Source organism: Bactrocera oleae, chromosome 2 (genome assembly GCF_042242935.1).
Source record: "Bactrocera oleae isolate idBacOlea1 chromosome 2, idBacOlea1, whole genome shotgun sequence".
Taxonomy (NCBI): domain Eukaryota; kingdom Metazoa; phylum Arthropoda; class Insecta; order Diptera; family Tephritidae; genus Bactrocera; species Bactrocera oleae.
In genome coordinates, this window is record NC_091536.1 from 124,819 (window position 1) to 145,102 (window position 20,284).

The 20,284-nt window shown below is 33.0% G+C and overlaps 1 protein-coding gene across 1 annotated transcript in view; it reads right to left on the minus strand.

Annotated features, from left to right (window-relative positions):
• Positions 1–20,284, minus strand: part of hyd (E3 ubiquitin-protein ligase hyd) — a 53,629-nt gene that overhangs the window by 27,211 nt on the left and 6,134 nt on the right. Inside the window, exons 2-10 of the mRNA XM_014238869.3 lie at positions 19,898–20,098; positions 19,558–19,843; positions 19,280–19,497; positions 18,172–18,407; positions 17,430–17,620; positions 12,202–15,585; positions 10,515–10,662; positions 9,010–9,243; positions 3,720–4,195 (exon numbers count right to left, since the gene is read on the minus strand). Of these exons, the coding sequence (XP_014094344.1) occupies positions 3,720–4,195; positions 9,010–9,243; positions 10,515–10,662; positions 12,202–15,585; positions 17,430–17,620; positions 18,172–18,407; positions 19,280–19,497; positions 19,558–19,843; positions 19,898–20,098 (5,374 nt within the window). The remainder of the gene's footprint in view (positions 1–3,719; positions 4,196–9,009; positions 9,244–10,514; positions 10,663–12,201; positions 15,586–17,429; positions 17,621–18,171; positions 18,408–19,279; positions 19,498–19,557; positions 19,844–19,897; positions 20,099–20,284) is intronic.

Consider the following 20,284-nt stretch of genomic DNA (forward strand, 5'->3'; position numbering starts at 1 on the left):
GCCCAGCTACCATCAATGTCTTTAATTGGAGGGGTTTGCATAATTGGCCTTTTCAGTCTTTTGGTAGACTTCCAAAGTGAATATTCAGTACTTTAGTCATTTGTAACTTCACATAGAAACGCACTCATGGTATCGTTCTTAAATTGTTTAATTTCATTTCTCAATTGAGACGTTAAGTTATTCAGTCTATTTTTATCTAGTGGGGCTCTGGATTGTTGCCATTTTTTCCTCGCTTTTCTTTTTTCAAAAATTCCAATATTTCTTTGGGATAATTGTTACCTTTTGGTCTTAAACAAACTTCAGATGTATTTTGCCACGCTGAATACTGGATATCATTGGTCAGTTTTTCTACATCCAGATCTAACTGTTCTTCAGATTGTAATGGAACTGCTAATTCAATTCTTTGGTCAAGTAAAATTCTAAAGCTTTCCCAATCAGTCCATTTGTTAGTCAGATGTGGGTTAGCTGGCTTCATTATAATGTTTTCACTTAAAGTTAGAACAATCGGCGAATGATCTGAATTTAAAATTATGATCAATAAGATCAGGAACCTTGTTTGGGTCGGTAGGCCAGTATGTGGGTTTGCCCGTTGATAAGGTTTCACACCCATATTTTTGAACCGCTTTTAATAACTCCCTTCCTTTAGTTGTGATGAGCCTCGATCCCCAGTGCGTGTGTTTAGCATTAAAATCACCACCAATGATGAATCGTTTTCCTATGTTTTTGAAGAACTCTTCATATCTATCACACTTAATATTGTGTTTCGGGGGGCTGTACAAGCTAACTACCGTAATGTTACCATTTTTTGTTTTAATGTTTATTGCCTTTGCTTGTATATCTTCCGCTTCCAGTTTCATTTCCTCATTATGGTTGAGATTTTCATTGATTATTACCGCACTTCCTCCCCTTGCTGCATTTTCTGGATGTATAGTGTGGTAGACTTTATATCCTTTAAATCTAATGAAAGATTGTTTAGTAAAGTGCGTTTCTGATATCAGGCACACGCCTAGTTTATTTATGTCCAGGATTGCCTGTACTTCTTGGTGATGGTTGAGCAACCCATTTGCATTCCATGACATAATTTTAATTGTTTTAGACATCAAGACCTTCTTTTTTGATTAGGTGCAGTCTTTTTAGTACTGCCCTCAAGTTTATTAACCCTTTTATTGATTTTAGAAAAGGAGTCTTCTAGGTTGGTCATTTTATCAAGAATCGAGTTGAAGGGTTTGGCTAATATCCCCCTGTCTTTTGGTATCAATACCTTGCATTTCAGTACCTGATGCAGCTACAGAGGCATAGGTTGGTTTTTTTTGAACGTTGTCCATTTTATTTTGAACGCTGGCAGTTTTATTTATTTCTGGTGCATCTTTTACAATATTTTTTGGGATATGTTTGTTCAAATTGGGATTATCAATCTTTTTATTTTTGATTTTTTGCAGCTCTTTGGCTACAAAGCATCCCCTGTAATTCGCTGGATGTGGCTCTCCACAATTGACACATTTTACTCTTTGGTTGTGAGGTTTTTCACAATTTACTGTAAGATGATTGCCTGCACATTTAACACATCTTGGCCCTTTGCAGCAATAATTTTGCGTGTGACCAAAGGCCTGCAATTTTTTACATTGGGGGATCAATTTATTTCCTTTCATTGGCTGGATTTCCACTTTACACCCAAGTATATGACTTATTTTCATTATTTTTTCTATGTTTTCTTCGTTGCTAAATGTCAACATAAACAAATTCAATGGCTTTTTTTCTTTCCATGACAATTTATTGATAGCAAAGATAATTTTAAACCCTTTTTCAGATAAAAATGATCCAACAACGCTAGGATTACATGAGTATGAATAAAAATCCAAATTATTTTCTTTAAGTAGCTTAATTGCTTCTTTATAATCATTTGACTCTCTTTTGACTGTTGAGTCGTTGATTAATTTCATTTGAAAGGAACTTTCAGTTATATGTTCTTTCATCAAGCAGTATAAGGTTTCATACGATTTGATTCTATTTACAACAATGGGCGGTGGTAATGGTTCTTTTTTAGTTTTTTTGGGAGTTTGCATATTTTTCTTTAAAGTGGTTGGTGAGGGTGTTGTATTTATTTTTCGTTTTTTATTTTTATGTTTTTGTCTAATCCATTCTGTTTCTTTAGCCAGCTCATCTTCATCCGTCCCATATTCAGTATCACATTCTTTTACTGGAGCTGGTGTACTAGCTCTAGATAATGCAGGAGTTGCGGTTCTCGAGGCACTTAGAAAAGGCCTTCCTTTAGGTAGATTTGCCTTGAGCATATCAATTTGTTTTTGCATGTCCATTAGTTGAGAATTAAGACGAGCAATTTCGCTATCTGCATGTTGCCATCGACTAGAGGCATATTGCCATTGATTAAACAACTGCTGTTCATTTTGGGTGCGTTCTCTCACTCTTGTGATATTACATATTTATTTGTATTCATAAATTTTTATAGCAGGCTTTTAGGCTTTACCTTAATAAAAGATCTACTGGTTGTGTTATATAAATGTTATATAAAAGCTTTTATAGGGGTATTTTACAATTTAAAAAGATCAAGTCCACTGCTCGTTTGACAGCTCTGAATAGGATTCCCTGAGCTTGTTTGTTTTCTTTTTGTTAACTTATTATATGTTTATGTTTATTTTTTATTATTATTTGAATAATGTTTTGTTTTAGTTTACACTTTGTGACAACTGTTATTTGTTTTTTTGTATCACTTGTTTGTGTTTTTATTTATTTGATCGGTTTTGTTTAAACATTCACGGAGAGAATTAAATACACGTCCGCACTCTTTGACACTTAAAATCACTTTTTTGATATCTGGTCAAATAAAAAGGATCGAAGATTGTAGTATTGTTTTGCGCAACAGTGCCAAAATTCGGGAAGATATCTTGTCAAATAAAAAAGTTTTTCGTACATATACTATAATGGAGCAATATCGACGTTTCTGACAAATGAACTCTCAGGGAAAAAAGGTGTGCAAGGTTCAGACCGATATCTTTAGAACTAGGGACTACTTCGCGTATATAAAGAGGAGCATTGCTAAATCAATTCAGCACGTCACGCTGATCATTTATGTATATACATATATATTCTACCTAATAGGGTCTTCGACGTACAAACTCGAGGCAAACTTAATATACCCTGTTCAGGTATTTTGTTATTTTTGTAAATTAATTTTAAGTGACGACACTTTTTTAGACATGAATCAGAACGCATTTTTTGTAATTTATTTTTTATAAACAATCAGAAATCAAATTTTTTTTATGTTAAAATGAAATACAATAACTGTAGAAAATCCTATCTTTATTCTGATTTGTTCTGGGCTGGAGTACCTTCAAATATAAGTTAGTATAATGACGAATACTTTTCAAACTTTTTTCAAGTGTTTATTATTTCATTTGCCAGGAGCACCCAAATTTCAGTGAATTTGCTGAAAATTTGCAAAAGTTGAATTCTTCATTAAATGAGTACCATAATACCATCGTAAACCTGCATACCATCGTATACAACAAAAAAGGTGCTGAAAAATAATTTGGCCACTAAAACTCATAGACGTTGAGTATGATATAAGTTAGAAAACAATTAGTTTAACGAAGAGAAAAATTATATATGTATATAGTAAGTATTGGTTCATTGTTAGCATATTTTAAAGATATACATATGTACATACACATAAATATAATACATAAATGTTAAAAGCTTACTTGTAATTGAATCGCTTCCTCCATTTGAGTTTTAATTGTAGGCTTTTCAACTTCAGTTGTAAGTTGATAAGTAAAATTATTGAGAAGATCTGATATTTGCCGGATGACAATACCAAATGCACGAGCCAAGTTGCTTGCGGTTGTCGCCATAGTATGATGCTCTTGGGGTGGAACAGCTACAGTAGAGCTTGTTGGTACAGTGGAACGTCGTAATGCCATAGGGTCAATAAAAACTAAGTTTGATCCTGCTGGTACACGAACAGAAGAGCGAGAAATATCTCTATTTCGTATCGCCCATTGCATAGATTGTGGAGCTAAATCATTACGGGTATTATTACTAGTATTACGTCGCTCCAATTGATGATCCCCAAAACTATATTCATCGGATTGTTCGTCTGTTTCGCCATCCTCAGAAGCTTCCTCCTCCTGAGGCGAAGAATCGCCAGATTCATCTTCGAGAAAAAGAACCCCAATATCTGGAAATGTAAAAGATTTTAAATCTTAAAAAACGTATAAACGTATTAAATTAATGTAACAACATTCCAATAGAATGGTAGGGCCAAAATTGCGTAACAAAAAGTCGTAAACGAAAGAACAAAACAAGGCAATATAGAAAAACTGTTAAATGTGCAAATGTCAAAATTTACTGAAACGAGAATTTTGTATTATATGTAAACCCCATGTTTATTTTATCACGAAAAAATTGTGGCTTAAAATAATAAATGTTTATATAAAATTTAAGTTTAAAGTTCTTAATTGTATAAAAAGATAAGTTATTTTTTATTCTTCGTTTGATTGTATTACACAATTTTCTAACAAGTAACAGACCGCAATCATCAAAATCTCTTGGTAAGGGAATATTTATTTCGGTGTTTCTATTATGTTTTGAGCATTGGCAAAAGAAATTCTGCACTTAAAAAGTATTTACTTCTTTTTAAGCCCGTTATCTGAACTGTTATTTTTAACATTTTGATATTTAAATTGACAATTCAAATCATTTGAATTTGCATAATTTCGTTTGTGATTGGTGTAATATGTATCTGAACTGTTATTTTTAACATTTTGCTATTTAAATTGACAATTCAAATCATTTGAATTTGCATAATTTCGTTTGTGATTGGTGTAATATGTACATCAAAAATGGCGAAAAAGTTAAAAGTAGCACTTCCAACACAAACACTGACTTAAAGAAAGGAGTAGGTTCTGCCATGTTGACGCGGTGATATGTCAATACAGTGTCTAGTGCTTATAGATAGCATAATTGACAAACAACTGATTTGCTTATTTTTAAAGAAGTTTTCAAGTTGCCCTTACTTGAAGAACGCTCGTTTTATGTACTTGTTTGTCGCAGTTTACTGTTACATTTAAAATCAAGATTGATAGAATTAGATATATTATATTTTTTTCATTGCTTTTTTGGCATAACGTTAAAATTTGGAAGAAGTGCGAGCAAAGGAATCAAACGAAGGAAAATAGGCGAAGTGTAATTGTACATTAATTCAAAATAATAAGTGAAATATGTATGTATGTATTGATGTTCAAAAATTAAATGTGCAGTGTCGTGTTGTGACAACAAGTGCTGTTCCACAGTACAAGTCGCCAAAAAAGTATAAAATAAGGTAGAAGAAATGAATATATATAGAGTGAAAAATTTCATATTTGTTTTTTATATTTAGTCACTTTAAATGATGATAATAACGTTAAGACTAAGAAAAAATAATAATAAAATTCGGTCATCAATATAAAAAGTGTATTATTGGTATACAAAAAAAAAAATTAAAAATAGGAAACGAAAATTCACGCATTATTTTTAAAACTTGAAAAGACTTAAAATACAAGTAAATTTAAGTTGTTTTTAGAAATGGTAACATAACTATTTCATCAGCATGAGAGGAGGTGCTAGAAAAACATTTTCCCAGCAAGTTTGGATGATATAGCTCTATAAGTTTGTGAGCTATGTAAGTTAGCATGTCACACTTTTTAAAAGTATCATATCATACGATACAAAGCAATGCGATATGACCTTAGCGCATAATCTAAATCACTGAAGTTGCGAAACGTGCAGACCGAAACAGTGGGAAGCGCAAACTTAGGTTTAGAGTTAAGAATAATTAATTATAATCATTTATATATACATAACCCTATATCTAACTCGATTAGTTTTAGGTGATACAAACACCGTTAGGTGAACAAAACTATTATAATCTATAGCAACAAGTTGCGAGAGTATAAAAAGGATAATTATATATATATATACATATATACAATAATAATATATATACATCATAAAATTCATCAAATTGTTATAAGAAAAAGATGTAAACATTGACAAGTAAAGAAAACATAATTGCAAGTAATAAAAAGATAATTGTTATAAAAATATACAATAAATTGTTATAAGAAATTTCAAATGTTTTCGGTTTATATATTTTAAAAGGGAAGAAAAGACAGAGATTGGGAAGTCCCTGCACAAACATCAGAGGTGAGTCACTCTTACATTACATTCTAAATAGTAATTTAAGCATATGTCATAGAGGCGATAAGCCAACTCTTAATATTCCCAAGTTCGGAAAAATTTTCAGAGTGGGAAGGAAGTGCTGGATCTGACACGATCTACAGATAGCCTTGTCGTAGATGACTGGAGAGTATCCGAGGAAACGTAGATGTCGGATCACTCCTGGATACTTTTCAGCATTCGAGAGAAATCCAGTACTCCTCTCAAATATCGAAACCCTAAAAGAAGACTATGGAATAAATTTACTGTAATAGCTACAAAAGGCTTAGAAATAAGTAGGAACAATAATATAATCAGAAATACTCTAGAATTAGACAGAGGTGGAGAAGATCGAAAAAATTTTAACTGCCTCTTTCAACCAATCCACACATTTAACTGTGCTGAAGAAGAGCATGTCCCTTGGTGGAACAGTGATCTAGGGACCATAAGAACGCAACTGCGCAGTCTTCAATGAAAGTTATAGGACCAAAATAGCTCAGTGACACAAACTTGCTATGTAAGCAGAGGGACTCCGCAGGGAAGTGTCTTTTCTCCACTTCTATGGGTGGTGGCACTAAACAAAATACTAATCCTACTCAACGGAGGAGGAGTAAAAGCAGTAGCAGACGATATATTGTTAATAGTATCAGAACTGTTTCTATCGACAATCAGTGAGATAATGGAAAAAGTCTTACGAATGTTGCACCAGGGAGCCGCAAACAAGGGACTAGGGGTCAAGCGTAGTAAGGCGGAACTGATGCTATTCATTAATTAAGATTGATACCAAACTGAGCTGACATATTACACATGCAAGAGAATACTCAGCAGGAATTGGGGCCGAATATAGTCATGTGGATGTATACGACTATTATTAGACCAATTCTTACATAACATATGGATCACTGGTCAGCATTAAAGATAGAATATAATATCAGAAAATTATATGGATACAGAGGTCATTCTTTACCGGTTCCATTAAGTCATGTCCAACTGATGCGCTTAATATGCTCCCACATCAACTGTCCATAGATGTTTTCATCCAAAAAGTAATAACATTCTCTGCTATAAGAATCAAGGAGACAGGAAGCTGGAACATGTAATGGGCATAGCGATATACAGAACTAGCTCGAAATAAATCTAAATAAATCAAACTATATCCTCCCAAGGTTGGATATCAATACTGACTTCTAGGTGAGACCTCCCTGGAGAAGTGAATGGAAAAGAGGTTTAGTAGGGGAGAAGAATACTACCTCAATCTATACCGAAAAGTCCAAAATGGACTGCGGAGTAGGGACGAGGATCTTGATATACCTCTCTCCTTCCGTCTTCCAAATTCAGCTAGCATCTTCCTAGCGGGGGTATCGGGCATAGAGGAGGCCTGTGGAGTTCTACTGAATAACTATGGGAGGATACAGAGAGCTACCATAGACACATATATAGTTAAACTACAGTGTGGTCAACAAATATAGGAAGGATTTAAGCTCACTTGCAGGTCAACTTCATCTGTCCATAATTTGGGTTCCCGTCGATAGAAACATTTTCGACAACGAAAAATCAGACGAGTTTGCTAAATCAGGAGCCTCTCTAGACAAGCCATAGGCGGAGACAACACCGTGCCCCTAAAAACAATAAAGAGGGAACTCAATGAAACATTTTAACAAATAGCTCAGAACGGATGGAAGTCTAAACCAAACGCAGGATAGCGAGCCAGATATGGCTTAAATATGACAAGATAAAAACTAAGGACTTATTACATAGGTTCAGAAAAAGTACATACAGACTTACAACTATCATAACGGGGCATAGGTCATTTGGAGACCACGCGTTAAGAATGGGAATGCCTCATAACAATATTTGCAGCAGCTGCAAACTCGAGGGGAGTAAGGAAACGGTTCTACATTTCTTCTGCGAGTGCCCAGCTCTATCACAATCCCGGTGTAGAACTCTTGAAACCCATCAGGTACCAAACCTAGAATGTCTATCTAAAAAAAAGGCATTACGGAGTAGTTTCAGTGAGTGCACCAAAACAATAAAACGAGATAGCAATATTTAAAGGTCTTACGAATAGTGATTCAAAATTGCATAGTTCAACGCTAAACGAGCCAGTAGAAGCGACACTCTTACCTATCTATCTGCCTACAATCAACGGAAGTGTTTACCAGCATAAGTCCGATGGAATCAGTTTAATTTAGCTGATTCATTATTCCTTAAACTCATTAAATTTTCACAATTATTTTTATAAAAATATGAGAAAAACTTTGAAAAGCGTTTATATGAATTTAACTAGTCTGGTTAATTCTAAGCCTCTTTTAACCTTAACGTAAGGGTTTGCGACACATTTGAAATAGTTAGGTAAAGGTTTTTATCGATAATATTATGGAAGTTACTGCTTTTAGTTGTGAGTAGCCTTTTTTCCCCAATTTAGCTTTAGAGCAAATGCAACTTTTTGATACACTTGAATATTATACTACACTTTTATTATTTCTTATTCAATTTTCCGTACCCTGCTCAACTTTTCTTGTGAACGTTAGCATTTTATAAAACAAATTTCACAATAGCCCCTCCGAGCATTATCTAATTGGTGCATTTAAAAACCAACAGATACTGATATATCCTATTTTAAAATTGTTTTTTTTTTTAATTACGACTTGATTTAATCATGTTTAAGTTCCAATAAAAGGAAGTCCCTTTCTACAACGCGCATTACCAAACGAAGTGTATTAGCACTTTTTTAACTGAGTAAAACATATTTACAGTACTAAAAAATTTAAATGAAAGGATTTGTTCAAAATTCACCTGTTTCCGAACCAATTGTTGCACCAGTTTGTACGCTCCTTTGGGCATCTTGATTACTTTGGTTGTCATCAGAATCAGATTCAGTTTCTGGATCGTTAAATGGAAAATCATTATCACTTTCATCATCCTGAATAACTTCTTCATTTCGAGCAGAATCTAGAATATCTTCTTCTTGACCAAGATTACTGTTGCCCCGGTTGATAGTTTCATCACCTTCTTGAGCATCTCGTAAAACTAAAAATATATAGGAATTATTTAGACTATAATCAAAAATACTATAAAGCAGCTATTAGGTTACACTTGTCTGCAAAGAAATTCTCGTTTGAAAAATTATGCCACAAATATGAATATCACGTCTAGATTTTTCAATATGAATTTTGTTTTTAAATTTCTTATATTTTTTATTTGTTTAGTACATCAACATTAAATCTAGTGTATATACGTACAAATAAAATAAGTTTTAACGATATGTAAGTGGAAGGAAGAAAGCGTCGAAAGTGATTTTTATGGCAGTTGGTTGAAAATTGGTCTTTCATTTGTTTACATTTTGTATCGAATATTTTTTGAACTCGCACGTAGGTTTTCAAAGCATTCTATCACATTACTGCAATAACTTTAAAATTAATTAGGAAAATTCTCTTGTAAGACTCGATTTCATGAAATAAAAATTATTTTGTTACATTTCATGACACGAAAATGAACATAGATTTTGTTGTAGCAAATGTTGCAGCTATTGCATATTTTTTGTTGTATGTACAAAGGTTTTATTTAATTTTACTGTCCTTTAATGTCTACATTTAAATCAATGAAGAGCCGTTTTTTAAGAAGTGATGTACAGTAGTACAAAACGTTCAATTTACGAAATTAAATCAATAAAAGCAACATTACCGGATTCGAAACAAGTATCTTTTACATTATATACATATGTTATCTTTCCATCTCTCTTATATTCTTAATCGACTCACCGACTTTCAAATTTGCTTTTAGAGAATGCTGCCTAGGCTATGTAAAACGTTCCACTCTAAAACTGAGATATTTTTAGAGGGTGTACGAAAAATGTAAAATCACAATAACATTACATTAAGTAATTTTTCAGTAAAATCTTCTTTTAACTTTTTAGTAACTTTCTTCCTCCAGTTATATAAAAACTGCGATCGCTGCTACTTATTTATGCAAATTTAATTTTTAATGATTTTTAATAAGTTTTTTATTTTGTGGTTGAAATGCATAAAATCCTGAAATGTTTAGTTTGTTAGTGTGGTATGGATAAATATTACCACTTAATTCGAGAACTCAGTTTGCTTATATTCAAACACACGAAAAACCGATCAGATTCTGTGTCATCACTGATAATTGAGTTTGCAATTCTGACAAGGCTTACCTTAACAATTATAATCAATGATATAAATATTTCGCATATATAGAACATAAATAATTGCATCAATGTTAACAAAATCAAAAAAAAAAAAATGATAAAATCCAATTTATGTTTTGTTTTTGCTTACCATCAATGTTGTCAATTGAAAAATTTGATTGAATAGCATATCCAGGTGTACCGGACTGATTCTCCTCATGACTTGATACAGGTTCTGCTAATGATTCAGTAGCGGATGAAGGGGCCAGAGGTTCAACGCTAAATAAATCATCCGAGCTCTAATCGAAAATATTTAACAATTAATTTACTTAGGTTATATTAAAATGTGACAGTAATAATGTATAATTTTTTCTTATTCCATGCATTAGGTATAGGTTTAAACGCAAATATAGCATTATTATTGTACCTTAAGGTATTAATATAATTTTACGTACATCAATATAGACCAATAATTTAATGCGTAAAAATTACATTTACATTGATATTCTAGACTTTTGTATTTTTATGTAATTACGGTTTACAACTCAGCTCAATTTCAGCTGAAATTTTATTTTCGATAACAACTCAACCTGACAAAAATTTGAAATTGCATTGTCTTTTTTTTATTTTTATTTAAACGGAAGTTGTTGGAACTTCCCTGGAGGAATATCTTTGAACATGCTTATCATTGATAATGCTGAGGTAATACAAAACGTACATACTCGTATAGACATAAACAAACATAAAATTATATGAATATAATTGCAATACACATGCATACATAAATAAATGTATGCATTGATTTAAGATAAGAACATGCACATGTTTATATACATTGTACCAAATTGGTTCTAAAAATACATTTAGGCAACTACTTGTCGAAAACAACCCCTTATCACGTAACATACATATTCACATACACACACGCATATATTTAGTTAGTTAAGATAGTTTTAAAAATTTTATATAAAGCCTTCAAAAATTAAATAAAAATCAGAATGCATTAATTCCCACCAGTGGTAAAGAATTTTAGAAATTACATACAGTTATTAACAGAAATATCTTATAAAACTTCAAGACAACATTATATATAAAGACAACTGTATAAACAAACTGTCTTCTCGTCGACAGGTCGCTGACCTCTGCTTTTTCTACAAAGTAGTCAATAACATCACTGATGCTCATGAGATCCTAAACAGTTTTGAACTCGCCCCTGCTGGTCTTACCCTGAGGCGAAATAGATTACTAAAAACATCGAAATCCAAGAAAAATTATGTTATCCATGGTCCTCAGAATAGACTGGCTAATTTAGTAAATTCACTTCAAGGTGAATACCGAAAACACCAAGAGACACCTGCTCGTCTGGATTACATCTAAATCAAGTCTGAATTACATATTAACTTACAATTATTTAAATATTTTCCAGATATTACACTAATATACCCTAGCCACTTTTGTATAATACTTTAATTCTTTATTATATCTAGGTATATTGCCGATTTATTTAAATAAATAAAAAAAACATTATTAAAAATTCATTCAAACGCCACTACCATTGTTTTATGAGCAGCACAGCACATCAGCATTGGTTTCGAAATTTCCGCCGTTATAATATGAATAATGTAATATGATTTATTTTAATATTTATTAAATATTAAAACATTAACTAAATTGTATTGTTTTAATTTTTCTTTCGAAAACATAAGCCTTTTAATAATCAACCAAATCGTGAGTTGTAAACCGAATCGGGTGTATTAATGTTACATTTAAATGTTATTAAAAGGTTGTTTCTGGTCTACCTAAAGTAGTTTTAAATACACAAAGAGTAAAATACTTACATCAATACTTGTAGAAGACATAGTAAATGGAGCCGTTGGTCGAACAATGCCAAGACGTACTGGTGCAATAAGAGATTCAGATACTTCACACAATTCTTCAATTGAAATTTTATATAGAGATTGAAAAACTTTTACACAGCTTTGAATATGTTTGTTCGAGGCTAAATTTGATTTTCTCCGTTCCGGATTCGGCATTTTCTCTAAACTGAAAATAACAAAGACACGTACTACAGATCGTATAAATCTACGGGCAACTGATTCAGCTTCTTCTCGACGACCTGCAGTGGTGTCGTCCTGCATTTCACGCAATAATGTCATCAAAAGGGTATCCAGATGATCGCCACTACACTTAACAAATAAATTATGGGTAAATTTATCCAAAAGTGTAGATCCTTGCTGGCTTAGAACGTACATATTATAACTATCAGTATTCAATGCATCCACAGAATTAGGTTGCTGTTGGGAGTTTTCATTTTTATCAGCACCAGACATAATCATGGCTCTGACTGCGTGCCAATCAATTAGTAACCGTTCGAGTGCTTTTCGAGCAAATTTTGGGGGTTCGAGGTCATGTTCTGGCATATCAGCGTCAAGATCAATCGCAGAGGATTTCCTTGATGTGCCACTACTTGAACTACTGCCGACATTTCTTACACGAGCATTAGCACGGTATTGTCTTTGTTCCACTGTCTGTCGACCAACAGTCTGTATTAAAAAAAGTAAAATTGATTCACCTTTCGAATTGAACCTCGTTACAAGATCAGTACACGAAGCTAATTTGCACAGAAGAGCAAATCGTTTATTTTGGTTTCCAGCGATAAGTGCTTTACATTTACACTTTTCCCAACAGTCACAATAAGCTGTCGGAGATGTTCGTTTCAATTTACAATCATGACCTTTGTGGCATACGCGTGCACATTCTGTGCAACAACATAGTGACCCTGTTAAACCACATGTTTTACATTCATATATGTTCTGGTTGATATGATCTGCTCCGGTCCACGTAAATGAACAAGTATCGTTGTAACAAATAACATATAAAGGAGACTGATCAGGGGGAGAACCGGGAGGAAATATCATAGAGTTTTTAACCGAAGCATCTTTTTCCGATAAACTTAAAATTGTGTTTAAAAGTATTATACCAGCTTCATAGGCACGAGTGTACACTGATATCATAAAAGGTGTTCGGCCTTGAGAATCCTTGAAACTTAGCATTTGATGTAAATAAGGGCGAAACGCAACCGATGAGCACATTTGTTGCAAAATTAAAATTGCATGCTCTCGACGCTGCATTGGTTCGAAAACGTAATTTGGTGTAGGAATACTTGCGGAGGAAGTAATGCTTGATATATTGGCGGTTGCACTCTTTGAAAGATTATCTTCAACTTCACTCGTGGTAATGATGTCGTTTAATGTTTGACTACTGCTATTACCATCTATTGACCACTGGGGTATATACAGATGATCCTCAACCGGTCCTATTCGATGGGCCGGATTATTTTGTTCTGATTCAGTATTAATCAGGTGATTCATCATGTCTCGCAAACTAACGGAGCGGTTCTCTCTCATATTTACCGTAGCGTTCATAGTTGACGGCGGCGCAGTATTTGTTGCAGTTACACTATTGTTTATATCCAAATGTGTAGAAAGATTTGGACAGTTAGAAAAAACTGTATTAGCTAATGGCGATGATCGGTTAAATATTTCTTTTCCTGAAATATTTCTTTTCTCGTCTGCTTCCTTATTGGATGTAGGGGCAGATAAGGCAACACACGCATGGAAAATATTACGACCACCATCACAACGCTCCTCTGTGATAACCACAATTTCACTGCGTTCGTTCTTTTCTAAACGACCAAGAACAGCAAAAGCGTTTTTGATGTCACATCTCAAGATATGGGGCATTAGTTTCTGTGGCTCAAAAACTAAAGCCGTTAAACACAATTTGGACTTAAGATTCCCGGCTGAAGAAAATGGTATCATACTCATCGAAACATTTTTAACTGGCGGTAGATCCAGCCAATGGGGATCTTTTATTGATCCCAAGCAATCTTTAGCAATTGGATAGAGAGCACGATTTCCATCACAAACTAAAATATTGCTAGTACTGACACCGCTGTCATTGTTACAGAATATGTTAATATTTTTAGGAGTAACACCTAAAAACGATACACTATCTGTAGGAAACTGACATATCTGTTCTTGTTTGCTGTTATATAGATTATACAGGCTATAAAAAAGTTTGGACCCATGTTTTTTTATAACGTGAACTCCCCGAACGTCCACTGTCATAGTTAATAATTGATATCCATTTGAGTCATTACAATTATTTATATTGACTTTTCTTGGCATCTTTTGCAGCCAGTCCAATCCACGTGAAGCCATATTTGTTTTGTAAATCTGAACATCTTCGCGGCGTAAAAGTCGACACTGTTGCCAATCATCGTCTTTTCCTTCACTATTATTACTACAAACAGAACTCGTAGATGTTGGAGAAATTGGGAAACGCACTGCCACAAAATCGCCATCTACTTTTAATACTTTTCCAACTGGTCCAACTTTATCCTCAACAAAAACTACATCTCTTAGTTGCCACAATTCTTCATCTTTTTTGCTTTCAACATCATCTTTCGCAGCCATTCTTTTCGCTCGCTTATGTGAAGTGACACTACCTGTATCGCTGCACGTACTTGATGCTGGTGAAGGAGGCGGAGGCATATCAATTCGATCCGTTGTTTCTTTTGTGGAATTTAGTGATTTACTTGTTGATTGTGTATTTACTGTGTTTGGTATATGAGCCTTTATATAATCTTTTTCATTACTTAATGAGCTACAGGTGCCTAGCTGAGATTTTTCACCACTCGGTTGGGGAGTTAATGTAATTATTTTAAATCGACAAACGTCGCTAAGGTCCCAGACTGAATTCTGTAACTGACCTATCTTTGGAATACCATTATAACATGTAAAACCAATAGAGCCTGCTTGATAAATGGGACATTTTTTCATTATCACTTGAGTTCCGACTGAAATATCAGAGGATACAGTTTTAAACGGTTTTTTAGACTTTGTTCGAAATTTATCCCATAAGTAACGGCGTTGATCGAATGGTAATACACCCCACCAATAAACATTGTTGTTTTCAGTCCTTACTGCTGTATATAAGGAACAAACATTAATTGATGCTATGGGATCCACAACAAATTCGTTAAACATAATGGTTGGGTGTTCAAGTTTGGCTCCTAGATATCCTATTTGTTCGTCCATCCAAGTTGCAACTCGTCCACTTTCTGTTACCACCGAACAACGAATAAAGTTCGCTGATACTTGTCCAACCTTTTCGTTTATATTAAGACTTACTGATTTTGGATGGTAAGCATGCTCCATCTGAAATAATTGTAAACACATGCATCGCACAATTAATAAATTGATAGTTTATAGAACTTATAAAACTGACCCTAACCAAAATTTAAACCCTTAACTTTATTTTTTCAATAATCTTAAATAAAAACATTTCTAAGACATGTCATTACCAACATCTCCATTCAATTTACATATGTATCTTGCATTCTTTTGGATACAAAAATTATAGTACACGGTTAACCTTATAGCTCCATAAGCCGTTGTATATTCGCATAATAACAATTATTTTCAGGAACAAAATTTTTAATTAAATGAAAACTACCAGTACTTGTATTTATAATCACTGGATTCGGAGTTTCTAGTTATTATTTAATACGGCAAATGTTTTTAAAATAAAGAAGAAAAATCTAAGGAGTATAATAAATATTTTGTAGTTTTAATTCAATTCCGTCTATCATACTGTGCGTTCAAAAAATTATGTTTTTTCCTTTCCGAATAAATTTTTTTGCAAATTAACACATGTTCAATTGCGATCATTGACGCGTACAATTCGGTCAGTTTTTTCGATCTTCCTAATGTGCCACGTCATACCGTGAAATATAAAAAATGATTGCCCGGTATAAGAAACGTTTTGAAGCAGTACTACTGACATCATATCTAATTTATTATGAAAATAAAAAAACTTATAAGCAGAAAAAGATTTTGATCTCGTAAGCATCACTGTACATGCTTTGCAGAAAACGGAATAAATTCTTGCTACCCATTTTTCCTTTGACAAACGAAGAATGCCAAACAAAAATTTTGAATAAACATATATGCTTGTGACGAATATAACATACTTTTATGTAAAACGAAATTTGATTTCGATATACAGCGAACAAAGTTTCGGCTCACCGTCACTTTAAAAGTTTATTCAATAATTACTGTTTTCTTTTTGAATTTACGATAAAAATTTTAATAAGAATATACTTCAAGTTCCACATTTCATTAATATTATATATTCAACCAAAAGATATTTCATATCTTGAGGGAAATAAAATTAGAACAAAAAAATTAAAGATTCTATATAATAAAAAAAAATTTAGGCACACATATGGAAAACTTGATTTTGATCGCAATTTTTAACATTTCAAGTCAAATTATCACTTAAAAATGTGAAATAGGAGTGCTTGTCCATTCCATAATCAATGTACGGGAGTTTTCCACCCCCAGATGCTGCCATGCACCTAAATCATTACATTGCCGCAGCCATGTTTCACAATCGTAATTATATTTTTTTCCTGGAGCTCTTTGTTTTGTATTCGGTAAATTTTTTGAGCACCAACATATTAAATATTCATTCGACACTGAGTATTACACATTGAGTTTGGTGAATTTGAGTCTCCTTTTTTACTCGCATCTGCTATAAATGGCTTGAGTCACGGAACTTGCCTAAAATAACCTACTCTCAGTTGCGTGTTGCCTAAAGTTTGGCGGTCAAACGTTTTTTTAATTTGCATCTTTTGGCACAGCTTTACTGCTGAAGTCTTCGGATTCTGGATTACTGACTCTTCTATAACGAGTTCAATTTTCGAAGACATAAAACGATTGAAAACTCAACTACTTCAGTATAATTATGTGCGGTCAGCCGAATAAAACAAATAAATAAAACACAAACCTTTTATTATAAAAAAAAACATGACATGGTTACAAGTTCTGCGTAAACTTCTTGATGAGTGTTTCCTCATTTCCTTATGCTTATTATACGAACTATTTCGATTTTTATCAAATACGACGCCCGAGCCACTTTTTTTGATTCCCTACAGTTAATGATATTCTTACTTACACAAAATCAAAATTTTTCATTTAGCTTATCTATTAAACCTTACCTCTGATTTATAAGGTTCTAATTCTGACCATTTCCACTGATGTAATTCTCCGTTTTCTGAAAGCGCAATAAACTCAGAATATAATGCTCCTATTGTTTTAAATTTAGTAAGGCCATTTTTATCCGGCCAAGGCTGTAATTCCTCCGAAATCCAAAGGGGAGAACTTGATGAAATGTCTCTTTTTCTTAAATCTTAAACGGAATAAAAGCTGAATATTTAAACTTAAAACTTATTTGAGTAAAAAGTTAAGAAAAAAAACGTTTTTAATTTAATTTAAAAAAAAAAAATTTTATTTAAACATTTTCGATTTTCAAACATTATTATTATGTGGTGAACAATTGACACCCTTTGGCGTTTCTGAAATATTTTACAGGAATCGTAAAATGAAACATAAAGAAATGGAAAACAATGACGTTCATTAAAATTTAAAATAGTTTATGTTTAGTTTAATTGCATTAGTTTGTACGTTTGTCGTGAAATTAGTTAATTTCTGAGCGTTGAATGAGTTTTTCTTGTTGATCAATATGATACTATCATTTTATAAGAACGCAGCGTTTAAGGACAATTATATTAATCACATTAATGTATCAATAGATTTTAGTTTTAGTTATTTATTTTTATTTTAGTTATTTTTTTTTTATTAAAAAAAAAAAAACTTTATTTCTCTTTTATTAATAGTGTAGGTTAATGTATCATAATATTTTTTAACGCACACTGAAAAATATGCGTTATATATACTAACCTCCGTTATTTTCCCAGACATATTCGTCCTTGTTAAGCCAACGTCGGGGTCCGTAATATTGACGATCTCTCCATCGACTAAAAGCTTCTCGATCAACACTTACAGATGAAATTTGTGCAGATAAGCTATTATTTGACGACAATACGCCCGCAGAAGTTGTTACAGGTCTCACTTGGTTATCTGAACTACTTGAGCCCGATTGATTCCTTTCACTACGTATGCGATCAAATAGTAAGCTGTTTTGTGAAAAAAACATTAAATAGTCAAATAATATATAATCATGCAAATAATTTATTTATTGCTATGTATATTTATAATTGCGACTGCCGAAGCTTCAGCGCATGCTTAAATTTGACTGATTAGAGTTGTTTAAACGCAATAAAATAAATTTTTATTTCAATATGTGACTTGTCTGCATTATTCTACTCTGAAACCCAATCAACAGAAAATGGAGTGGAAAAATCATAAACAGCGATATTGAAGGAAAAAAGTGCTGTCTCATCAATATCATCCGATGATACTAAAAATTTATAAACAACTGTTAAACATGGTGGAAGTGGAATTATGCAATTTTACAGATCTCAAAGTATATGTAATTTTTTTAATTTTAAAGGGTGCCGTTTAAGTAGAATGGTGATTAGAGTTGGATGATTTTGGATCATATTTAACGATCACATAATATGTCAAATCAGCCTAATTATTTACTCGGCCAATCATTCGATATTAACATTTTATAAAGGTTCTCATGCAATTGAAATAACCGTTTTACTACTTTAACATGTACAGTCAAATGAGAAAAAGCGTGTACATATGTGATCACAGCTTTTATAATGTGAATCATAACGTAGTTTCTTCATGTCTAGCAACATTAAATCTCAAACAGGTTTTTTCAGTTTCATAAGCAGTCATGTCATGCTTACTCTAATAGTGGTGTCAGATTCTAATTGTGAGCACATTATCACAAACATTTGGACTAACTGCATTATTGTAAGAATTTCTACTTAATTGCAATTATAACTTCACTTTTCTTTATATAAATTAAGTATGAGTTAGCAGTTCCGAAATATTAAACTAATTTAAGTACTATTTAATTTAATAAGTTCTTTACTTGCGGATACTGGAATAGTTGCTGAATATTTCTTCAGAGAAAAGGCCATCCGAAGGATCTATTATAACGCTACTATTATCTCCATGAAATCCGTTATCGAGCAGGGATATTAAGTCCTCTGGTACATAGTTATCACCAACTTCCTCCGTATCTTCTGCTTCCTCATCATCTCGAGAAAGCAAATTATTAACTGCTAAGTTTACGTCTAAATTAGTCCTCTGAAATAATACAGAATATTAACTTTCCATATATTCATAATTAGCCAACGAAGAACCAACCTGTAATTCTCTTATAATTAGATTTCTACTTTTACCCTGCAAAACGACTTCAGCTTGGGATATTAATTCTTCAGGAACGTAAGTTGCAGGCACTGTTACAATGGGACGACTCGAGGAGCCACTGCCAATAATTACTCCTGTGCTACGTGAACCTGAGCTTTGATTTGCAGATCCAGATCTTCCGGTTGTACGCATAAGACGCGCTCTTGAACGGGCCAATTGTCTTGCTGACGATGGGGCAGCACTTTTTGAATTATTTGTTAGATTAGAGCTATTGTTTGCATTGCTGTAATTAAATAATTTTCATAAATACAATAACTATATCCTTAAAACAACTTACCTTTTGCTGCTATCAATTCTGCTCAGATCGAGACGGTCTGAATTAATAGAGAAAGCTGCTCGAAATGCCTTCCCGTCTTCCAAAAGTACACCAATGTGGTTTGGGCCTACGACAATTTCTTTAACTGGTATTTTAAGATGCTCAAATATTCGATGCGTGCCACACCCGAACTTATTTACTTTATCAGATACTTCACGCAGCCTGTCACAAATTATAAAAGAGATTAATCCAAGTATTTAGAACACACTTAGCAATAGTTATTAAACTAGAGACAAACTTTATCAGATACTTCACGCAGCCTGTCACAAATTATAAAAGATATTAATCCAAGTATTTAGAACCTATTTTATATAGTACACAGAACAGTCAACTTGAAAAACTGAGGCG